The sequence below is a fragment of the Pleurodeles waltl genome, chromosome 5 (genome assembly GCF_031143425.1).
Source record: "Pleurodeles waltl isolate 20211129_DDA chromosome 5, aPleWal1.hap1.20221129, whole genome shotgun sequence".
In the NCBI taxonomy this organism is placed as follows: domain Eukaryota; kingdom Metazoa; phylum Chordata; class Amphibia; order Caudata; family Salamandridae; genus Pleurodeles; species Pleurodeles waltl.
The window spans coordinates 1,193,396,748-1,193,420,558 of record NC_090444.1 but is presented as its reverse complement, the minus strand read 5'-3'; the positions used below and the strand labels follow the sequence as shown (position 1 = coordinate 1,193,420,558).

The window sequence follows — 23,811 nt, the reverse complement described above, 5'->3', positions numbered from 1 at the left end:
ATGTTTTACACGAAGTTTCATGCTGTGTTATCCTCAGCAAATCACGTTATCTTCTAGCGGCACAAACCCCCTTAACCAACACAAGTAGGGACATTTAGAAACAATTCAAATGTGGGTAGGTCACTCCCCTCCGCCACTGACTGTATGTGCATTTGGTAATATTACCAATTCGGTATATCATTTCCCAGTTTTGGGCTGTTGCATTCTGGGGCGGTACTCCTGAGTCAAACCGTAGCTTCTGGGCCAGGAGTCTCCAACTTTCTCTGAAATTGGGGCTACTAGTGCTCAATGAAAACCATCCCAAGCTACTAATCTTATTAGAGTTTGAATATAGAGTTTGAAGCAAATATAATGAGGTACTAATCATTTGTACAAGTCCTCTTTGCTGCACCTAAAAATAAGTGAGAGCCATCCTAGGGTCAGCAGCAGGGTCGGCTTTAGGGCGAGCTAGCCCAGGCCCAGGGTCCCAATCTCTAGAGGAGCGATAAGAACTGTCTGCATAAAAGCCCTGCAAACAGCAACACCCCCTACCTTGGCTCCAGCTATTCTGTCTTATGTGCTTTATTGTACCACATCAGACAAGATTACATAGTGACCATTCATGCAAGATTGTCAGCAGTGCTCTCCACAGTGCACCGTGCAGGCTGCCAACAGTGATGTAAAAAATGGAGTGTCAGTGTAAAATGCCTCTACATGCATAATGCACAACAGCCATAGCTGCAATGCTCCTGGCACCAAGTTAATATTATTAATACATCTCCCCAGTGCTGCATGAGGAATCACATAAATAGCAGCTTTAATATATTTTGAAATTCAATCATATTTCTCCAAATATCAACTTGCGGGAATACACACTTTTCAATTTTGGTACACATATATTAATTCAACCAAGAAGAAACTTCTAATTTAGTAGGCTGGGCTGTACACAAGAGAGGTACTTACAGGCAGCAGGAGAGCTACCTATTATAGCTCACAACCTATTCATCGGAGAAGCCTGTACTGGACTAACAAACCTGATCCAATGATTTTGAAAACAAAAGTCCAGGAGCCACGCATGGTGTCCAAGGTGCACCTGGTAACTTTAGCATTTGCTCTTTGTTTTGAAGGTGAAATCAGGGGAGCGTTCCCGTTTCTACTGAAAACACCTATGATAGTCATTAAGACAAGAAACTTTAGAACCTCTCCACAAAAAAGTGACAAGCATCTTTAATATACATATGATGATGTAGAGAGACATGTATGGACACTTCTTCCGTTGTCACTTAAAAGCTGACTGGGAGCCCCTGCATGGTAAAGAATGCAAGTGTAGAAAACATTTGCATTCTGAGCACCACTGGAATGCTGAAATGGGCAAATTCCACCTCTTTTGCATTCAAAGTCAAATTTTCGCTCACCATTACCCACAACCACCCAACTTCAAAACGAAAACTCAAACCCTGTTTTTCTTGCAAGCCTACCACAGTCTCTAATAACTTTCAAGCCTGCCAACTACAAACACCCTTAATGGAGGAGGCCGAGCCAACAAATTAACAGGGAGAGCTGAGTCAATGGTCTGGCTGGAATTTTAGAGCCCATGCACACGCGGAACCTTGAGAATATGTGTTATGTAAATCATACAACGAACCACATAAATTATGATAAAGTCTCTTCAAAGGTAAAAAAGTGTATTTCTTGAATATGTGGAAGCTTTGACATTTGAGCACTTCACTGAGAAGAACTTAGAAAAGCGATAATTTTGTACAACTGGTAGAATAAACTTGTGTTTTCAGAAGTGCTTTCGTACGCGATAATGAAGATATAAGAGTTTTGGTGAACTAAAATATTTGCCTAAGATCACACATTTTAAGCAGGGAAGCCACAATTTATCCAGGTTTTCTTGTTTCACTCTGTACAAATCAGCCAGTAAATGAGTATCTACTTGTCTTTCCTTACGTTGAGGCTTTGTTTTTACCTCTTAGTGTCTTGTTCCACTAGAACTGGTTTGTAAGTTTGCGCCGCCTTTGCGTCAAAATGCCGTGCAAATGCGGCGCAAAAAAGTATAAATATGGGCCTAAATGCCTTTGAATTCCTAAGGACAACTCACTGTTAAAGCGATAGGATGTCAAAGAACTATACTTGGTTGCGAATGCACATAAGGTTTTATAAATTAGGCATGCATGTTTCATTCAGGGGACCCCAAAAAACATTCAACAATGTTATATGATAGTTCTGGTAAAAAGATGTCATAATGCAGCATTAAAATGCTCCATTCTATGCAATACCTGAACTTCAAAGTCCATCACAATAATCTTTCACACTCCTCTGCATGTACAGCTGACATGTCACTGACCTGTGCCTATTTACCCATGTGGGTTATTAATTCTTTATACCCCCTCAAGCATGGCCGATTCTGTGCTCAGCTTTGAGAGGCGCACACATTTTTATTTACCTTATTTCATTTAGGGGTTTTAATAAAGAGCAATAACCCACTCAGACGGGGCAGTAGAGCGCTGTGAAATGGGTGCATATAATGATATGTGATAAAGAGTATAGTGGTGGAGTGCACCATGGACACCGCCAACAAAAATGCCCAAAAACATGACAAAGCCGTAAAAGAATTTGAAGCTTGAAGCCAATGGTGAGGAAAGTACATTTGCCTTTGATGTCTGACCAGCCAGACCACGAGAACCAACTGAGGAGGCATGATGTGATGAGAAGTGAATTATCTAATACGGGAGTCTTTAAGAATGTGCTGCACACGTTAAAGTCATCTTCAGGCCTCAGATGTAGTGGTAGGATGTTGCACAGAGAGGAGCCCAGAACATGAAATGTTCAACCTCCCCCGCCCCTCTCGCACTAAAATCTATTGTCTCTAGTAGGTCTGGTGCTCAGAAGATCTCTATAAGTGGACATAAGGTTTCTGGTCAGAAGATAAAAATCAGTTTTGTGAGGTGGTTGGGTTGAGGTGGTTGGGGGATCACCCCTGGAGCACCTTATGTACTTTACAGGGTGCCCTGAAGACCACTCTATATTTTACAGGCAGCCACTGGATTAATTTCAACGATGCAGTGATGTGGTCATATCGTTTGAAACCAAAAAACAGATGGCTTTGAGCTCTATTGATATTTTAAGAGCTAGATGCATGAAAGAGGTTCATATATAAGCTTTTACAGTAATCCACGTGGGGTACAACTGAGATGAGGATTGATAAAATTGTTTGGAAGTGGAGCAATAGGAGAACCCCTTTTAGCAGACGAAGATGGTGGAATATTGTTATACATACCACATTTAGTTGGGGAATAAATGGTAGCTCACTAGCAGGGAGTACTCCCACATTACAAGCTTCATCCATAAGGTAGAACGCAAGCCCAAACCATTAGCCAAGATAAAGGGAAGTTGTGGGGACCTCAAGACCCAGGAAGAGGATTTCAGTTTTATCAATGTAGAGGCTAAGCCAGTTATTCTGTATATAGTGGTGAATGTGGAAAAGGTAGTGAGACAGTTATGTGCTTTTCTAGTTTCATCATCAAGTTAGAGGTGGAACCGTGAGTCTTTCTGTCTTGTTGGAATCTAAGATGACAGTGTGGGGTGGAGGGGGGGCAAGTGTTCAGCAGCACTGGTGGTAAGACAGATCCCTGGAAAAAGCCACATTCAATGTTGGCTACTCTTGAGAGAAATAGCTAAAGTTTAACTTGACAGGAACGGTTTTGTACGAATAGCACAAATCATGACAGTAGAGAAGTTCCAATCACAAGGTTTACACCAGCGTTCTCAATGCCCCAGTAGTGTTACTCCTGGTTGAAAGCTACTCAAGAGGCCTTTTTCCTCAAGTTGGGGGCAGTAGGTGGTTGATGACTGTTTCAAGCACCTTTATAAATCACACGGGTGTTAGAGGTGAGTCTATTACTGTAATTATTATGCATATATGTGCCCCGAACTCTATATTATTATACACACTTGCTATTGGGTTATTATTTGCATGCATGATGTCACTATGCAGTGCACAATACACTATACATAGGTGCAAACAAGAAAACAGTTAAGATGTTGTACATCTTGTGGAATTTTAAGATTTTTACCATGGAGAATGCAAAATTACGATCATAAACTTTTGTTACCAGCTATGGAATTCGCCTTCCCACAAGAAATCTCAAGACAATATTTTTGTCTTCATCACAATGAATTTTATGTAGGACTATATACATGACAAGTTTCAGATTCTAGTGGTCATGAAAAGCGTTTCTGGATGTGTAAACCTAAAACGATGGTATGTAAGAATACCAGTAACAAACATTTTGCTTGACATACATATCATGACCTAAACATCTCTATCAGCTACAGACTTAAATTATTAATTCGAGTGGGGCAATAGTTTTAAAAACGATGTTCAAGACATAACATTACTCTCAAACCCTATTTAGCCCACTATATCCAGGCACCATACTGTTAAAACAGTTGTTCACCAATATTCCATTCCCCTTTAGTGGGAAAATTATAATTACTGTATATAGATTGCAAAAGCACTGAATTACATGAATCTTCCACTATCAGCACAATGAAGAGAGAAAATTCTTGAAAGGAAGCTCTACTGTAGTTTTGCACCTCAAGATTTTAACCTTAGGGACCCATTCCCACAAAACAGAACGGGCCCTCTTTTAAGTAGTACCAGCATTTGGGAACATGGATAACATCGGGCCGGTCAGAGAACTGTGCGATTCTGGACTAATGAAAATATCAAAGCTTGAAAATTCTGGACTAAGAGTAACCTGTTCTCTGGGAGGAAGTATAGAAAAAGTAACGTCATCATAATTAGATGTGTTCATTCCCTGGGTAGAGGGATTGGTACTTCTCAAGAGGTAGAAATCAGAGTTTTCTCCATGGACACCACTAAAAGGAAGCAGAAAGATATAGCTACACCGTTTTTTAATTTAGAGGCTACAATAATGTAAGTCTTCGCTTTTACGTTTTTATTTCCCTGTGTCTTTGGGCTAAAATTAAAATACTTAAAGAGATGCACTAGTGAAGCAATGCCGAAGATCATACCTATATCCTGTTTAGTGCTTGCTTCTTTCAATCGAGTTCTGCATTATTGCCTAAGTTTTATTTCTATAGCTGAGAGCTGCTTGATAGCTGTCTCTGTAGTCTTTCTTCGATTTCTGTGTGTAACGACCTAATAAGGAAACTACCATTCTATGTATTTCTGTTTTCGAGCTGAGAGCACATAGGCATGTCTACTATGGATACACTCCAGGGATTAGTATGGGTAAGCAGGGGATGTGGCTGGGTGGATGTGTGGATGCTTGATGTGTGGGATGCTTCCAATGTTGCATATATATGAACACGCAATCTCCAGCTCCCTTAAAACAAAGAAGGATCCACTTTTGTATCTGAAGCGTCTAAGCTACAGGAAGGAAAATGAGGGAAAGGTCAGGCAAGGGAAACAGAGAGAGAGACAGAGGGAGTGGGAGAGAGGAGGCAACACAGAAAGTGATGGAGAAAAATGTGAAAAAGGAGTGAGGTAAGTGAGCAGTGTCCCCTTTGTGAAATTTTCAATACAGTGGGGTCCAACATTAGCCCACAATAGTCTCGGACATACTCAGTTTTCTAGCTACCCTGACTATGTAAACGAGTCAAGTTTCCTGGTACATAAATTTAGTCTCATATGAATATCCTAAAAATCTGACTATGTGGCTTGACGCTGAATGCCCCTCGAAAGACATAGAACCAAAGGAACAATTCTGAATGAAACTGAGATGAATTCAGTTAATATTTTGCATGCTTGTGGAACTTGGTGCTTTATTTTGCAAAGTATTTTTCTATGCTATCCCGATCACACTATTGTTTTACCACAAATGAGTAAAAGAGAGTTTTGCACCTTAACAAGAGATAGTGCAAATTGCACTGTATCATTCAATAGAAGAAAGCTGTGGGGTTTGGAGTGTAATAAGGATATTTTGCCAAGGCCTTATACCCAGGGATACCGAGGGATGTAGGCCTTAAAAAACCAGCACCTGCCTAGGGCTCAAAAAATGTCAATGAAAAGGACGGATGCTTCCATCAGAGATTATATCGGCTCAACGTGGAAACCTGAAGAATAAACTTCGCCCATATGTCACCAGAAGTAGGGGCCAGGCATCATACAAGGTGTCATCAAAAAGGCAAACGTGCCGCAATGATCACACTGCACACACCAAAAAGCCTCTTGCTTATTCTACGACTGTTACCGTCAAGGAATGGTCTGTGAAGGAAAAAGAGGATGAGCAGTAAGGTCATATCTGTGGGTTTGTGTTGCCGGCAGTTGTTATGGATTTTCCAAGAAGGCTGTAATAGATGCAGGGATCGCTAATGGAGGATTAGCACTTAAGTGCTCCTATGCATAGCACAATATGGTGGGAAACAGTGGCACACAATTACTCCTACATTTTTCTAATTCAATATCTAAACAAAGCTAAACATTAAAAACTTAAATATATGTACATATAGAAACATATATATATATTCACTTCAAACAAATATATCCTGCTGTTCTTCCTGACCCGGCCCAGCGAGGTCGGTGCACTGCTACGGGCGCAGGACCCGTAATTTGAATTATCAAAGAGGTAAGAAAGTTCCGCTGGCACTCCACAACAACCAAAGTCTTTAATAGATAATAATATTAGATGGTTCACAGACAAAAGTTTGATGCTAATGAAGAAGACCGCAATGGTCGAAACGCGTAGCTGTTAAAGCAAGCTTTTGTCTGTGAACCATCTAATATTATTTGAAAGCCTATATTAAAGACTTTGGTTGTTGTGCAGTGCCAGTGGAACTTTCTTTCCTCTTTGATAATATATATATATATATATATATATATATATATATATATATATATATATATATACACGGAGCCAGTGAGGGCACTCAAGCGCCCATTTCATATCTGAAAAGTACACTCTGTCACCGAACGTTTCATTCTTTACCTCTACCATGCACTGTACACACAAAGCTATCTTTTACTTGTTTTGCAGTGCTGAAGCAGACATTTATTGTCGCTTTTGTCAGCATTGGAAAGCAAACATATCATTGTTTTTTTCAGGATCTATTAACTTATTTGATAAAGAACTTTTCATGAGTGAGCTGATCTCTATTTTGAAACTTCCCTTCAACCATGCAATCTGGAAATTACATCAGAGGACATGCAAAGCAGTGCTCAATTTTCTTACGGCAGCAATGTTGCAAAGCAAAATCCGGCTATCCCCTTACTCTCCACCACAAAAAAGAAACCCTTTTACTACAGGTGGGGGACCGCAGCGAGACCGGTCATATCTCAACCACTCAAACATTATACATCTACACATCCATGACTGATTCTGCAAGGACACAATACAAGATGCCATTATTGCATTAGAGAATAAAACATTCTCCGGCAGTATTTATTACATCTCATAAACACGACAAATTTTCTTTCTCATGTTGTTACAATATGTACAGATTAACATTGTAATTATCACATGTACATAACTAATACATGAAATTCCTAGCAAATATTCAATACCAATATATGAAGAATTTCCAGCAAATACCCAATACATGAGGAGTCATGGTTGACCACTCCCCAGGCCACTTGTGGCATTGACTGATTGTATTGACTTGGACCTGGGATGAAACCCTGCTGGTCCTTCAATAAGCTGTCCTTTACAAAGCAAACTCACTTGTCCCCTCAAGACAGAGAGAGCTTGAGCCAGCATGACAGCTGGTCCCCCAAACAACCATGCCAGGGCAACCCAATACATAGGACTCCCCCTGGCACCCATTGGGAGATGGGCCTTGTCAACCGGGCCATACCTCGGTCCCCCTGGCGCAGCCCACCATCCCCCAGTATCCCCAGGGCCGTGAAATGGATTACCCTGGCCAGCTATGGACAATCGCGGTAGCGGACGTCCTCAGCCTTTCAATAAAGACAGCAGTACCCCTGACCCGGATTCAGTTAAAGGCTTAAAACTGATTCCATCCTGAATTCGCCTGCACTTATATCCTTGATGCCAAGGTTGCCTACCTGTTTTTTGTGGCCAAACATGACTCCTCCTCCGCCCCCATTGGATTTAATAAAGGGATGGGAGGGTGGGAAAAGAAGAAATCTGGTCTGAAGAAGGGGAAGGGGCACGTCCGCAGTCTCCAGGGGCAGCCAGGAGTGAAAAAGAGAGCGATCAAGTAGCCCTGCTTGTTATTTAACTGGTGTGGCTGCCGAAGATGCCTGCCCAGGCGCCCCCGCCAATCACCTAACAACCAATGGTTGCTGACCCTGGGTGACTGCCTAAATTCAAGCTAGGGCCACTGTTTGTTAGCCCACTGTCCCTGACCGGTCCGATTCGGCCTGCACCTGTCTCCGGGGCCAGCGAGCTACCGCCTTGTCCCCTTGTCCAGTAGCTGCAATGGATTTGCAGACTGCTCTTTTGCTCTTTTTGTGGTTCAGTTATTGAAAATAGTTGAAAAATAGAAGGCAGGTATAACTGGTAAAAGTTCAAAATCAGATAGACAAAAGGATCTTTTGGTTGTGAAATTCAGCAGAAACTAAAGCATTATTATTAAGCAACCACAAATCCACGGTTTCTATTTTTGTGAAAAGGCTATATAATTTTCAACAGTGCATCAAATTGCTCTAAAGCAATCATGTAACAGCACCTTGGCAGTATACCACAATACATGAAATACAGACATTTAAACGCATGAGGATAAACATGCGTATAGACAATTAGTTAAGCAAACGTGGGCTCACATCAACAGAGAAAATGATTTTTCCCTGCTCTCAAAGCTAATCTATAAAAGGTAACATCCAAAAATCAGTTTGATACATTGTGGCCTAAAACCCTGGTTTACCAAGCTAGCTTCAACTCTAAATGAATATCAGTTCCCTCTGTTCTACAAACGATGGGAAAGCACACAAAATACACGGGATTTGGACTGAGCACTGAGTGCCAAACAATTCTGCTATATGCAACACGGAGAGTTTAATCCAGGCCAGTCTTAACTATCACTATGTGCAATTTTCCCATAACCATGCACGTGAAGGGTATTATATTACTGTTCAATTTTTAGGTCTGAACTAGAGACAGCTTTAACTGTTTTGACAGCCACATGTAATCAACATAACCTACATAATTACATGCTTAGTGGACACTGGCTCAGTGCTCTTCATCCATTTGTCTGCTCAGCTGTCATTCATAGAAACAACAAGGGACAATGGGGTTGCCATTCCACCCTTTCGCTGTCTGTCACTGTGAGAAACAGCTTTTTGCTGGACTACACTTGCACATCTGCCTAAAAATAAGCGCGTGAGCTACAGTCCCAAGCTTATTAGACTCATAATTTGCTATGCTGTTATTATCCATTTTTATCATTTTTTAGTTATTTTTCTGTCTTTGAACTTTGACTTTAGGTTAAAGTAATAGAAGCCAACAGTACCTCTCTTTGAGCCAATAAGAATCATATGTTCCTGTGATGTGCGTTACAATTAAAAGGCCTTCTATTGTCCATACCTATTCTAAGCATATCTGACTGTTAGGAAGCACTCGTTCTTTTATACTATTTGCTTGCAAGTTTTTTTTTTAAAGAAACAACATTTTTCTGGCAAGCCTGTGGCTGCCAGATAAAGACAGCTGCAATTTTTTTGTTTTTCTATTTTTCATTTCAAATTCTTTCAACGAAAAAAGCCACTAAACCATCTCGCCAGACCCAGGCCTTTTGGCTTTGCCAGTGAAATGCCTCCTTTTACGTTTAAATCATCTCAGGCTACTGCTAAAAGCACAGTACAAGGGTGGACAAGGTACATGATTATTTTAGCTAATGTCTTTCATTGTGTTTTCTTACAGAGTCTAAAAGAGTTACCCAAAGTTCCAAGAACCCAGCCATGTACTCTTGTCCTTCTGTTGGGGCCCTGGGAGGCGGAAGCCATCAGCAGCTCGTGCCCCGGAACAACCCCGGAAGCGCCCTCCGAGCGCGAGCCTTTTCAGCATGGAAGGCGTCGCGCCTGCAGCTGCAGACTACCGGAGAGTGGCAGCTGCGCCCTGAAGCTAAGAAAGCACTTCGGAGTCTCAGCGTCCTCTTCCAACTGACAGGCTATTATGAAACGTCCGCGAAAATTGCACTAAGAAAACCCCAAGGATTTCCTCGCTCTCCGAGGAATAAACAAGTTTCGATTTATTTTCCATTTAAAGCCCTAACTTTCCGCAGTTTTTCGCCTGCACTGTAAATTGGCAGATACATTCCCGCTGCGGTAAACACATTATATTTCCCCGGCTTTGCTTCTAATTGAGGTTTAATACATTCACTCAGCTTTCGAAATGTAGGAAACACCGATGTACGGGTAATAAAGTATGCTGTTCATGTCTGTCGGTCTCACCAAATTACCGAGAGCTCGTGCTATTGTTCCCAATTATACACAAATGGAAAAATGGCTCCAAATAACCTTAATCAAAAGGTAAATTACCCCAACGAAGCACATATTTTGTAAATAAGTAATTGATACAAACTACAAATTTGGAGAAGCATCTTATATTCAGCGCACGCAATCGTTTCCAACTTGGGAGTAAATTGATGGAAAATTCTTGAAAACTGTGCTTTAAAAACCTATTTTCTGCAGAGAAGGCATAGCACCATGCTTTTTAAAAAGAGACTTTGACTTTCACAAAAAAAGGTGACTTACCTCTCCCTTATCCCACCCCCTTTAGAGGGAAGTCTTCCCCTTTCTCACCCACTTCCTCCCTCCAGACCCTCCCACATTTACTACTAACACGTATACTTAAGTGCACGGAAACCCTGCAGTTTGGGTAGAGAACCTTACATACATAAATATAGGTAATGCGGCGGTGTAAAACTACACAGTTTGTGAATTTCAATTTGTAGTCTGTTTTTGTAGTAGTACAAAATGTACTACAAAGTGCAGTTTGTGAAACAGTCCCAAAGAGTACATCATAAAAACGTCTTTTTTTTCACAATACCCTTATGCTGATTTAATCCATCTTAATAACACTGGAACAATAGATACATCTGCCAGTCAGCACACTGGTACTTACTTTATGCATCTAGAAGGATGAAGAACAGATAAAGTCTTATTGGATTTGAATCTGACTTGAAGGGGAACATCCAAGATTTATGCATTTCTTTTTTTCCAGCTATAGAATGTGTTGCTAAACTATGTGATGATGTTTGGCACTCTAGGCAAAATAGCAATTTGCCTCTGGAGTGCCTTCCACACACCAATAAGGTGGTCATTTTCACGCCTTTTATTGTGTTCCCTTACACTGCATTATGGAAACGTCAATCTTGCCTTTTAGAAATGGGCTCTACACAGGCAGCTGTCCTCTGCTTTCCAATGCACTACTTTGTAATACAAACAGAGGTTCTGTGTGCAGGCCCCTTTCGCTAATAGGTTTGTAGTTCTGACAATGCTGACAGAAGCCAGCAGAGGCCCAGAACCCGAAGAGACAGCCACCTGAGTGGCAGGAAGGTCAGATAGAAACAAGAGGACCCCACTGACCACAAGCGTAGGGGGGGGATGAGTCTGAAGTCTGCCGACTGAGAAAGCTCAATAGCTTCCTCTCTTTTGGTCGGTCTTCTAGAAGGATGTTCAAGTCTATCTTGTCAGAAATTAGGACACTAAAGAAGACCCAAAGGGAACAAACTCCTGACTAATTGAAGCTAACAGAAAAGGTGGAGACTCTAAACACAAAAACAACTTCCTTTTCGATCAAGAGGCAAGAGATGGAAAAGTGTCTGTTGAGTCTGGAGAAGCAAGTAAAATCGAATGTTACCAAAGCTACAGCATCAGCCAACAAATCAGATCCTTGGTGAGAAAGTGTAAGGACCCGGAGAACTGGTCCCGCTGGTCAAATGTACAGGTGGTGGGGATCCCTGAGGCTTCAGAGTCATCGCAGCCACGTATGGAAAAATGCCTGGGGCAGCTATCAAGGGAGTCACTAGATTCAGAGATCGCAGAACTGTCGGCTCATGATTTGTCAATAGCAAGGGCCCATTGGGTGCTGGCAAGCACAAAGTCGCGGACAATTATTGCTTGTTTCAAAGACTATTGGACAAAGGAGTCAGTTCTGCTTGTTGCTAGGGCAAGAAAGAACATTTCTTTGGAAAGAGGCTTCACTTTCTCAATCATTCTTGATTTAGCTGGGGAGACTACAAGAAGGCAGAGCGGAGCAACTTTAATGATTGATTAGAAAGAGAATTTCCAGGACTTTATGGACTCTAATGAGGGCTTGAGCCTTTCTCCCTGCTCGTAAAACATCTTTGTCAGGAAGAGAGGGACCCTGAATTGTACAGAATGGATTAGAAGCCTTAGTTAATATACCTTAGGAATGATCAGAATATTTGCATTTACACGGCTGGTAGGGGATTGGTTGATTGCTGGATGTTCACACCATGGTGACCTAGCTAGTTGGATATAGTTACATAATAAATGCTTTTTTTAGTTTTGGGCCTTTCTTTTCTTCCTTCTTTTTTCTTTCTTTTCGTTTTTCTTTTTTTCGTTTTTCTCTTCTTTTTCACATAGGTATTGGTGGGGGGTACCACCCATGTTTGGATAAGGATGGTACACATCGCAACCATGTGGGCGGGCTGGGAGGATCTGCCCGGCAGCCGGTCAGACAAAAAAAATTGGAGTGGGAAGGAGGGGGGGGGGGGGGGGGGGTGAGGGGGTTGGCAATGGGAGGCAGAAGAAAAAGTCAAGGGAAGAAGAGACAAGAGGGAGCAGAGTATAGGACAAGGAACTGTTTTTGCTTTAGCTCTGTGTTTCGAACAAGCTTCTTTTTCAGAGAAGCAGGTGCAGTTAACAGGTTCTTTAGAAGGGATACAAAATGGCCAGGGTGATGGCCAATCTAACATTGCTTGGCTTTAATGTTAACAGTTTGAAAAACAGGGTTAAGAGGGTTGGTTAAAACAACATAAACCTAGTATTGTTTTGATACAGGAGACTCACTGGATGTCAGGAAGGGAAAAGGAGAAAGTGAGGTAGTCGGGTGCATAGGATGTATTCTTCTCTTTTGGCAAACATGGCACAGATGGGAGTGGCTATCTTTGTTATGAAAGATCTACAAGCAAAGTAAAATAAGGTTATCAAGGATCATGTGGGGTACTGGGCCATACTTCCCATAGAAGGAGGGAGTTCACAGGATTATAACAGGAAGCTATTATGGTTCAGTAAGTGATTATCCTAGTCATCTTCAGAGCTTGACATGGTTCCTGTGTCCCCTTACTGGGGAAGTTATCCTGGATGGGGATTTACATTTTTTGTCAGACCCAGCTTTGGATACCTCTAATGTTGCATGCACCCAGCACAAAAGACAAACAGAGAGAGCCTTTAGAGACTTGTGTACTCATTTAGGTTTACAAGATGTCTGGTGCTCTAAAAATGCATGGTTGAAATCTTTCACCTGCTATTCCAAATGTTTTCACTCCGCTTCGTGGATTGATCTGTTTTTGGCATCATTTTCCCTGGACATAATAGATGTATTCTAACATGTCAGTGGCCTTTCTAACCACTCAGTTGTGGTGTATAGCTGTTTAGTTCCATTGCAAGTGGCGAGGCCAAGATAGGTAATGGAAAAGACCATGCTCTTAGAGACAGAGTCCCCTATTACGACTTCGCAAGATCGCCGTGGTCACGGGCACCAAAAGATCGCCAGTGTTGGTGGTCCAAAGACCGCTATGTTACGACTTACCATCGGATTACCGTCAATTTATGGGCGGAAACCCGACACCATCAGCCTAACCAATGGCGGTGAGAGGCGGTTCCAATGCCAGCACCGCCACGCCGGAAGTACTCTGCCCGCCATATTATGAGCAGTAATATCACACAGCGGTCCTTGCACGGCAGTGCAGCATTGGTGGTGGAAACGGTGACATCCACCTCCTCTTGGACAACCATCTTGATGTGGGATGGTGTGCGGCCCAGACAGGTAGGCGGACTGACCGGAAGAGGGAGTGTGTGTGTGTGTGGTAGGTGCATGTGTGCAAGCATGTATGTGTGTTTTGGACTGGGTGTGCGCGCGTGTGTGTGTGTGACTGTATGCGTGCCTGGTGGTGTGTGTGTGAATGTATGCGAAGGGGGTGTGTTTGTGTGAATGTTTGCGGATTGGCATGTGTGTAAATGTATGCGGAGGAGGTGTGTGTGTGTATCTATGCAGAGGGGGGTGCTTATGTGTGCGAGCAAGTGGGGGTGAATGTCTGTGTGCAAGTGAGTGGGGGTGCGTGTCTGTTGGTGCTCGGTTGGGTGGGGGTGTTTGGATGTATGCATGCAGTTGGGTGGTGGTGTATGGATGTAGGCATGCGGTTTGGTTGGGGTGTCTGTATGTATGCATGCAGTTGGGGGGGGGTCTGCAAATGTGTGGTTGGGTGGGGGTGTCTGCAAGTGTGTGGATGTGTGCTGGTGACAGGAATTGAGATTCTTGTCACCGGGTGTGTTACCGCCAGGGTTTTCCTAGTGGGGCGACTACCATGAAAAGCCTGACGGTTTGCTGCCTCGTAATATGGCCGGCAGTCTTAGGCATGCTGCCGGCCTGGAGGAGTTCACTGCCTGCCACGCCGGTCCGAACACACCAGCGGGACTGGCGGCGTTGTGGCAGTTTGGCTTCGGCCAAACCACCAAACTCGTAATGCAGCGGTCTTTACTGCCTGGACCACAGCAGTAAGACCGCCACCGCGAGGCAGGAGTGTTTGGTACAGGTGAATCTGGAGACCCACATGTTTTTTTCTAGCAAATGACGTGTCGGTCAATCATCGGTAGTCAAGGAGGCATTTAAATGCATCAATGGCGTGGGGGGAGGTCTTCATTATCACGGGCAGTGTTTAGAGCTAAAAAAAGGATAGGGAAATAATTTCTTCTCTGCAACTGGATGTGGACAAAATGTATTAAGTTGCACTATACAGTTCCAATAACTCTCTGCAAGACAGATGGCTGAAGGCAAAGGAGAGGATCAGAGACTTTCATCTCCAAAAAGAGCTGATAATTAATCAGACCTTTCAGTGTCAGGTGTACGAAGAAGGAGAATACGTAGGCTATTTTTTTAGCATGGTGGGCTAAAGAGAAGAAAAATCGGAATCTGATACAGCAGATCAAAGACTCAAGCATTGGTCAGCTAACAGACAGGGCTGAGGATATCTAGCGAATTTTCCATCAATATTACTCAACCCTTTATCAGGGGATAGGATGGGAGGGGTAGAGGTGGCCACAAAGCACAAATTAGAGGACTTTCTGGCAGATCTGAACCTGCCATGTCAGACACTGGAGGCCTCTGCAATATTAATTATTCTAATCACACAGAGAGAGGTCGGGAAGGTAACTGGACAGATGGCAAATCATAGGACACCAAAGGAAGATGGCCTTGGTCCGGAGTTCTACGAAGTGTATTCACGCTGCCTTCTAGGACCTCTTTCTGGACTGTTTGATTACGTCCTGGGGAGGTTGGGGTACCAAACTCCTTTTTGGAGGTGGTTCTGATTAATATCCATAAAAAAGAAAACTAGCAATGGACCTAAGGTCGTACCAACCGATAACCTTTCCAAATGCTGATCATAAGCTATACACAAAGATTTTAGCTAACCAGATTGGGTTGGTGGCTCCAGATTTGGCTTCTCCTGATCAAACAGGATTTATCAGAGGTCGTACCCTGTTAAGGAATACCCATCATATGGCTGATTTCATCAATCTGCTTTTAACAAACTGTGCCAGCGCTCATTATTTTACTAGACGCAGAGAAGGTATTCAACCTTGTGATTGGAAATGTCTTTTTACTTCTTGGGTAAGTTTGGATTTCCACTCCAACTCACAAGCTCGATACAGGCCTTATATCAGAGAGATAGAGCTCAACTGATTATCAGTAACAAGCAGGCAGGGAACGTGTTGGTGGACCAGGGGGCAAGCCTGGGTTGCCATGTCTCCCCATTGTTATTTACCCTGTTCATCGAGCCCCTAGCCTAGGTCCTGCATCATGATAGTTTGGTGCAGCACTGTATTTAACACCCACAGTGGACAATATAAAGAGGGCATTACATGTAATCAAGACCTTTACAGGTATAGGAGGCTATAAGATCAATGAATCTAAGACAGAATGTCTACTCTTTAATTCTTCCCCAGAAAGTCTCTAGCCCATTTTGAGTACAAACTACAAACCGGGCCCTAAGAGATATTGAGGCATATACTTTTCTGAAGAGCAAGAGGATTTTTTTCACGATAATTATTACCCTGTACTAAGTTGAATGTTCACTGTTAACCTGAAGGCAAGTCCCACTCTCAACTATTGGTAAAATCGCCCTAAGTAAAATAATGATACTCCCTTTATTTGTATTCCTTTTTTTTGGCTGTTACATACAAATAAGATAACTTTTTCTTTTCTAATTTGGATCAGTCCGTACGCTCACCTGTATGGAATCAAAAGCATTCCAGAGTTAAAATTAGTGTTCTGGCAATTGCCCAAGAATAAGGGTTGGTTAGAACTCCCAGGTTTACAGAATTATTATATGGCTTCCCTTGCATTACAGGTACTCCATCTGTCAGTGGAATCAACTAGCATTGATACAACTGTTCTCCTCCAAATGCTGACAGCCTTGAACATTCCTAACCCTTCCTGGTGTATGAAATCCCCTAAATGCCAGAAGAAAGTCAGATATAAAGCGGTTTTCCAGTTGTGGCAATGCAGGAAGGAGATTTTCTCGGTGCCAGGAATTCCTAATATTAATGTTGAGACACGGTTAGGGTTTTGCAGCTCTCTGTAGACTGGATTAAGTAAGGAAACTATAGGGAAACTAAGGTGGGGGACATCTTTGAGAGCCCAAGGTTAAAACCTCGAGTGAACCTCTTGATTAGGTTTTGGCATCAGGCTCTAACCCCAGACTCTGTTCCGGTAACAGAAATAGTAAGAAGTAAATGGAAGCATCATTCAGGGACTGACATCGGCAATCGGCAATGAGAGAGGTAGTTTGGTCAGAGTTTCACCTGTCTCAGGGGTGTAAATTTCCAGCGCAGGGCTTTCTTCAATGGGTGAAGGCTTTATCCAAACGCCATGCGCTCTGAACAAGATCTTTCCATCAACTGCTAAAAGGTGCCCAAGATGTACTTCCGACGGAGGCTGGCTCTACGTTTTGGGCCTGTAACGTTCTTAAACTTTTTTTGTGTGAGGGTATTTAATGTGGTAAGCTGCTCCATTCAAGAAAATCTTCTACCCTGACAATGAGTGGCCGTTTTGGTCCTGGGAGAACACCATTTTCTCAAAATACCGAAAGCCTTGAAATACATTTTTATAGAAGCACTGATGGTGCGATCATTGATCACTACTCATTGGTAGTAATTGGTAGGGCCCAGTTTCGAGCAGTGGGAGACAAAAATGAGGAGTCAGTTAACGAGAAGTCTAGTACTATGCAAGAATGGACAGAGTAAGTATTTATAAAGAAACTGGAGAGACTGGGCAAGCAATGTATAGGAGAAAAGGGTGGATAGTGGTGCAGGAGGCAAAAAGGTGCACTACCCTGTGATAATTAGGGTTGGACCAGCTGGACTACGGGCGCCTCCTGATAAGTGACACATTAAGTTAGCACAGTCACTTTAGGGGGGAGAGTAGGAGGCAAGGCGATGTTGGAGGTGTGAGAGTGTCTGTTTTTTGGGGGGAGGAGAAACTTTTTTTCTCTCCAGGTGGTGCAGACATTGTGGTGAAGGGCCATAGTTTTAGGGGGTAAAGGAGGGTTAGCGAGGGGGATGGGGCATACGTTTTTAGGGATGGTTTTTACCAGGGAGGGGAGTTATTTATTTGATTAATTTTGATACATGCTTCCATTGATTCGATTTGATCTCTTTTGTAAAATGGATTGTTATTGTTGCTGAGTATCACCTTCTCTTATAAATATATATATATATATATATATATATATATATATATATTAAAAAAGCAGGGGTTCTGTTGAAGCTATGTCTTGGATCACCTCAAGCAATTCAATGGATCAAGGTCTTCTCTTGGGAAGTCTCCAGCTGCTTGCATTGCCACCTGCTACTTAACAATTGTCTATATGGTCAGTAGACACGCACTTAGATCCTTCCCTTTAATAAATAAGAATGCCCACTTGTTCAAGTAGGACTTTCGCCATCAAAAAGAGGGCCTTACAAGTCTGTAATGATGTGGCACATGCAGCACAGTGATGGCACCATCATACTATCCTTTCCGTCACAACAAAAATGTCAACAACTTTCATTTACAGTTGGAATCTAAAATGTCCGCCACCTTCGTCATGCATTAGGACTGAACTTTCTCTTAGCCAATTTGGGCCCTACCGTAGCCTATTGCGTTTGTAAAAACCTTACCATGGTTTTGTTTGCTTTTAGCACTGCAAAGAATCAAGTCAGCGTTGGGTTATTTTTACGATCAAACGCGGGGAAATATTTCAGTTCCAAAAGCATGTCATCTGTTTTGCAACTTCAAACAAGGCAAAATATTTCCAAAATGTTTCCATGACAAAGTGACATTGTTTCATTTGAGGGAGACCTTGACATATTTTTTTTCTCTGCGATACCACACGTTTCCTTGAACATTTAGAAAACAGAAAAGAAGTGAAATGAGACAAAGGGAGTTAACGTTGTAGAATTGGAAATAAATGATGGCAAACAGCCGACATAAGTATCTTGTGATTTATGAAATGTTCTAGACTAAACATGTTAACTTAAAAAAACAAATTGTATGCACATATGTTAGATTAATAAGGAATGTATGAACAAAATCCTTACAAAGCGTTGTAATACAAGCATTCACTGTGCTAAAGTAACAATGTAGACTTGTTGTAAGTATGATTATTAATATTAGTCTTACAAGTAGTTCGCAGTTATTCTTGAAGGCAAGCCTTGGAGTTTCCTTAGCATAGTGCTGCTGTGGAAAATGTTCACCATGTCCATCTTCATCTCTAGCCTGAAGGGAAATATAATGGCCTATTTAGGGACTTAGAAATAATGGAAAAAAATAAAAAACGGAATGCAAAACAGCTCAGAAATGTAAAACAAAACATTAAAAAAAATTAAGACGCAATACATTGTTCAGATAATGGTAGCTGGGAGGCTTTTTGTTTTGTAGGCCTAAGACAATAATTACATTTACAATGTGGTGTAGGATTGAAAACAGCGTGCAACCACCAAACATAACAATCTCCGTCATTATCTCCCACTTGATATCTCTTACAGTTATGTTTACAAACCACAATTCTCTCTATTAGGGAGACTTAGAGCTCCAGTCCTCGATGGGGGGAGCTGTGTCACACTTTCAGAATATCCATCTCAGATACACTTACTTGTGATGAATCTAATTGTATTTATTTATTTGAATCAGTGAGTCAATTCTGAAAATCTGGCACAGTTGTGGACTTCGAGGTTTGGTGCTGGAGCGTTTCTTAATTTGTTTGGCCAAGATATTCACTTTATTGATATTTTCAAACTGGAATCAACTTTTCAGAAGCCTGTTTCTTTCTTTCCTTTTGAACACTGACCAAATATAAAAGGTTACTTACCCACTAGCAACTCCATTAAGGACTCCAGTGCCACCGTGTGGCAGAACCAGGAAACTGCACTTCAGCATTTTTTCTGCACATGTTTGACCACACGTCGTGTCCTCGTTGAACTACACCCTACACTTAAAGTTAATCTACTGGACAAGTGTTACATCATGCCAATAGTTTAGCCTCTTTTTAGTTTAGTTCTGAAGATGTATTGTGTAGTTACTGAAAGCTATTACAAATGGCAAACGTCTGAATGAAATCAATGATCAAAGTGCAATGTTCAACAAGCACAGTTCACATACAAAGCCTAGTTTAAAAACTACTGTTAAGCAAAATCCTGTCATGCCTAGAATGCCAAATAGGGTCTACAGAACCTAACAGGCTATAAGTCCCTTAAAAAAAGCACACGGAATAAAAAACAAGAAATACTAATGGGTGGATTCCATTAATTAAAACATATCCACGACTACACTCCCAGTCCAACTGAAACACACGTTGAGCAGTTCAGTGTCCCTAGATGGGCAGCAAAAAAGCATACACAAAAATACAATTAACAGATAAAGGATCAATAATTATGGTGGTTATCTTCCATTATAGGATATACTAACTGAAGGTTGTTCCAAACTGTGGAAGTGCAAGCCATAGTAGGAAGGCCATGGAGAAAAGGTCCCCTATACTAAATAACAAACTTTGTAATCAAGGACTGGGTGCTGCTGCCGTGGATTGATTAAGCAGCTGTCTTATTATTTTAACAAATTTAGCACACTTCGCCAATGCCCAGGGAGCCATAGGCTTGAAGCAAATGGCAGATGCTTCCAGGAAGATACATGCCCCGGAGGCCAGGAAAAGCGGTTTAAGCAAGGGTCTACTCCGATAGTGAAGGAAAGGGCAAGAACATAACAGATGCACCCATAATTCGTATTTATAGTTGCATAGCCTACATCTGTTGACGCCTGGGCCTTCCCAGGCTGGGTTAAAATCTTTTTATCTGGAGGACTAGTAGTCTCATGTAGAGGATCTACCTTCACAATTTGACATTTATAGTTTCCATAAAACAGGGCTGTGGTTTCCCCAAAAAGATAAGAGTCATTCAACGGCTGGAGCAGTGTCGAGTTGTCTCCCTTTTGTAGGTCTTACTCCCAGGAGACGGTTTTCACTTGCTTATTCACTGCCCTCTTCCAAGCTGAGTATAGGATAACACTGTTAAAAAGGGCCGCTTTTTCTATGCCCAGAATCGAAATCGCAGCTCTTCGAAGGTTGTACCAGGGATTACCCGGAGTTTCGAAAATATCTTTGAAGGTGCTTTTTAAAGAATTTGTTTGGGACGTCCTAGTTGAGCCTCTGATAAGGATAAGAGTTGAGAATGGGAGACAGCTTAATCACAACATATTTAAAGAATGACCATTTGGCAAGTAACATGCTTTTAAATTAGCACAGCGAGGTGAGTGCTCGTTGTTAAGATCTGTGTGCAAAGTGCGGGACGCAGATTCTTATCGCTTGTAGGCTGATTTAGTAACTCATCTTTCAAAGGTCGGTTAAATAAGTAGGCAGCTTTTGAGGGAAAGAGTAACAATACTTGATGTCCACCCTCACCACATTGTCCTTTGGAACGTGAGTCCATCACTGATGCTATAAAATTCTAAAGTAAATACACAGCTCGAAGTAATCTGCTTTAAGGCGAACTAAAGGGACATCAAGAACGCAGACATGCATGGTCAGGAATTAGCACATGTAAACTGAAATATAAGTAGTTACACATGCATGATTAATTTCCTGTTATTACTAAATCTCTGGTTTGCACTTATCTCAATCCTGTTTTTTCCTCCCAGAAAGGAAGCACTCTCGTAATTTGGTGAGATGCATGCTTTACGACTACAGGGCAAAATCACTTGCTCATATTTTATGCAGATGTTTTGTTTTGCTGAATGAGGGAAGGAAAGGGCTCTGCTAATTATTTATTCAGTTTAATATCCACAGTCATTGTCAGGCTCCTGTTCTCTACTTAACGGGGGAGCACTTTCAGGTTGCAGTATGGTTCATCAAGTTTAAGGAGGTAGTGGCACGAAGACCGACACTGATGGATTAAACGTACTTGTGTCTATGAAAGTAAAATAACTGTTTGCCCCACTGTGATTAAAAAAACGTTTATAGTTTCGATAATCTAGGCCCAGAGAGGCAACTACTGTCAGTGTTATAATTTTTAAAGTATTGCTATGGTCTTAGAGAAATGCATTGCTTATCTATTGCTGATTTATTATGCACTGGTTTTAATTAACTATGCAATACACTCAATACTTAATACCAATTTTGACTCGGTAATAATAATTTTACATAAAATGTTCTAGGCAAAGCTCTTTGGATAAAAATGCTGCATAAATAACAGACAATTATTATGTTGTTACTCTTCAACCCAACCCATTTCCGCTCTTCTAGATAAAGTTTGGTAAGTACAGAATATGGGCCGATTGCAGCACCAGCTAGGGAAACCACTGGATGAACAGGTCTCAAAAGAGATGCCTTGTTTATTAAATATACATTGTGTAACCAAGGTGGCCACCGATCATATATAAGATGCTATCACATGTCAGAGCAAAGCCATAAAATCTCCTTTCGGTCACTCCGTGCAAGTGTGACTTTCAGTAGGATTGTTCCTGTAAGGCATTTCACCAGTTGCCTTCATATAACCTCGGGTAGCTAGAACAAAGGATTGACTCTGTGCACAAATTGCAGTTTTGATTAATTCCCATCAGCATAAAAGGTTTTAGATTTAGGAAAGAAGACAAGAAGAAAAACCTGCTGGTTAATGTGGAAGTTTGAAGTCACTTTCCAAATTAAGAACGGATGGGTGAAGTTTAACCCCAGGTCTCTGTAGAGAACCACAATGAGCCTGACATTTGATTAGTAATAAAATACACTTTACAAGTAAAGAAAAAGTAGTTCAGCTTGAAGATGTGAGCCTCAACACTTCTGCCTAGGTGCACTTTAAGATACAGATGTCTCTTAGACAGGAGACTTGCACTAGAGTGAGGCTGATCTAGGATGCAGAAAGGGGGGCGCATAGTACCACAAAAATGCAACACAAAGTAAGGGAAAAGAAGAACTCAAAGGGCTTACTGTTCACTGGTTAGTGGCACACATACCACCATAACATACCTGACAGAATAAAGAAACACTTTGCAGGCTAAGGATGTCTGAGTCTGCATCCTGATGAAGCACTGCATGGTGTGCCTGCTTCTCCACTGTACCAAGTGTGCCAATCACTTTCGAGGAGCTGATGCTAGGAAATGGACCATTTGTTCATCACAGTGAAGGTGGTATACATCACAGAAAGAAGCAGGGGGAGAATTATTCCACCCTTCCTCCTTGCCTCAGTAAATAAATCCTAAATGAAGTCTGGCATACACTTTGCCACGCCCAGAGCTCTAAACACTGAAAATATATAAGCAAGGGCAAAACTGACCTTCCATTTGAGAGACAAACGTGGTTAAGCTGTAAGTCAAGGATTGCAGCCTTCTCTGTGAAGCTGATTTGCCACTAAAACTAAAGGTGTAGCTGGATTGAAAAGGTCTGGCAATATAGAGAGACCAATGCATGATCCCTTTTTGAATCTCTACTAAGGTATATCATGTACACTGGAGACAATTCCTCAGAAACTTACATATATTAGGTAACAACTATTAGTCTAAAAGTACCAATATGAACATTCCTAACAGAAGTAGTCCATTTGACGTCCAAGATGTGCATAGCTTCAACAAGAGGTGAATGGTAGGAACAGTAAGCCAGTGGGGAAGAAAAACACTTGAACAAACCCTCTCAACATAAACTGTATCACAGTTTCTACTTCTAACTAGTCAGCAGATAAGTACAATGTGAGGGAGAAGGTGTGAGTGAACAGCGATCTGTGGAAGGGATGCACCTTATGATTACTGACTCACACATTTTCAACTAAGGAACAATTTAGGTTCGGCTGCAAGGTGGAAGAATGTCTGCCAGGATGTAAAAACAGAAGAGAATAGAATGTAAGATTGCTTGTATGCTTCATTCACCTTTAGCAGAGGTGTGGAGTGGAATCCTCTGATACAAGCCACACATGGCAGTTACTTGTGTTATCATACATTGCATCCGACAGACTGATGGTTTACAGATATATGCACCCATATGCTGACTTTTGCAGATATCTGTCTTCAACTCATTGACTCCTTTATATCTTTGGAGAGCCCTCTTTGCAGACATCTGTCTCCAATGTACTGACCGCCTCAATATATCTGTATCCGGCATATTAAGGCCTTGAAGATACTGGTATCTATATATAATCACTCA

General features: G+C 41.8%; 1 protein-coding gene across 6 annotated transcripts in view; it reads right to left on the bottom strand.

Annotated features, from left to right (window-relative positions):
* The window catches only part of SOBP (sine oculis binding protein homolog), a 368,137-nt gene that overhangs the window by 122,290 nt on the left and 222,036 nt on the right, over positions 1–23,811 (bottom strand). For all 6 annotated transcript variants that reach the window (XM_069235440.1, XM_069235441.1, XM_069235442.1 and 3 more), the window contains one exon: positions 18,816–18,911. In XM_069235440.1, coding sequence (XP_069091541.1) covers positions 18,816–18,911 — 96 coding nt within the window. The remainder of the gene's footprint in view (positions 1–18,815; positions 18,912–23,811) is intronic.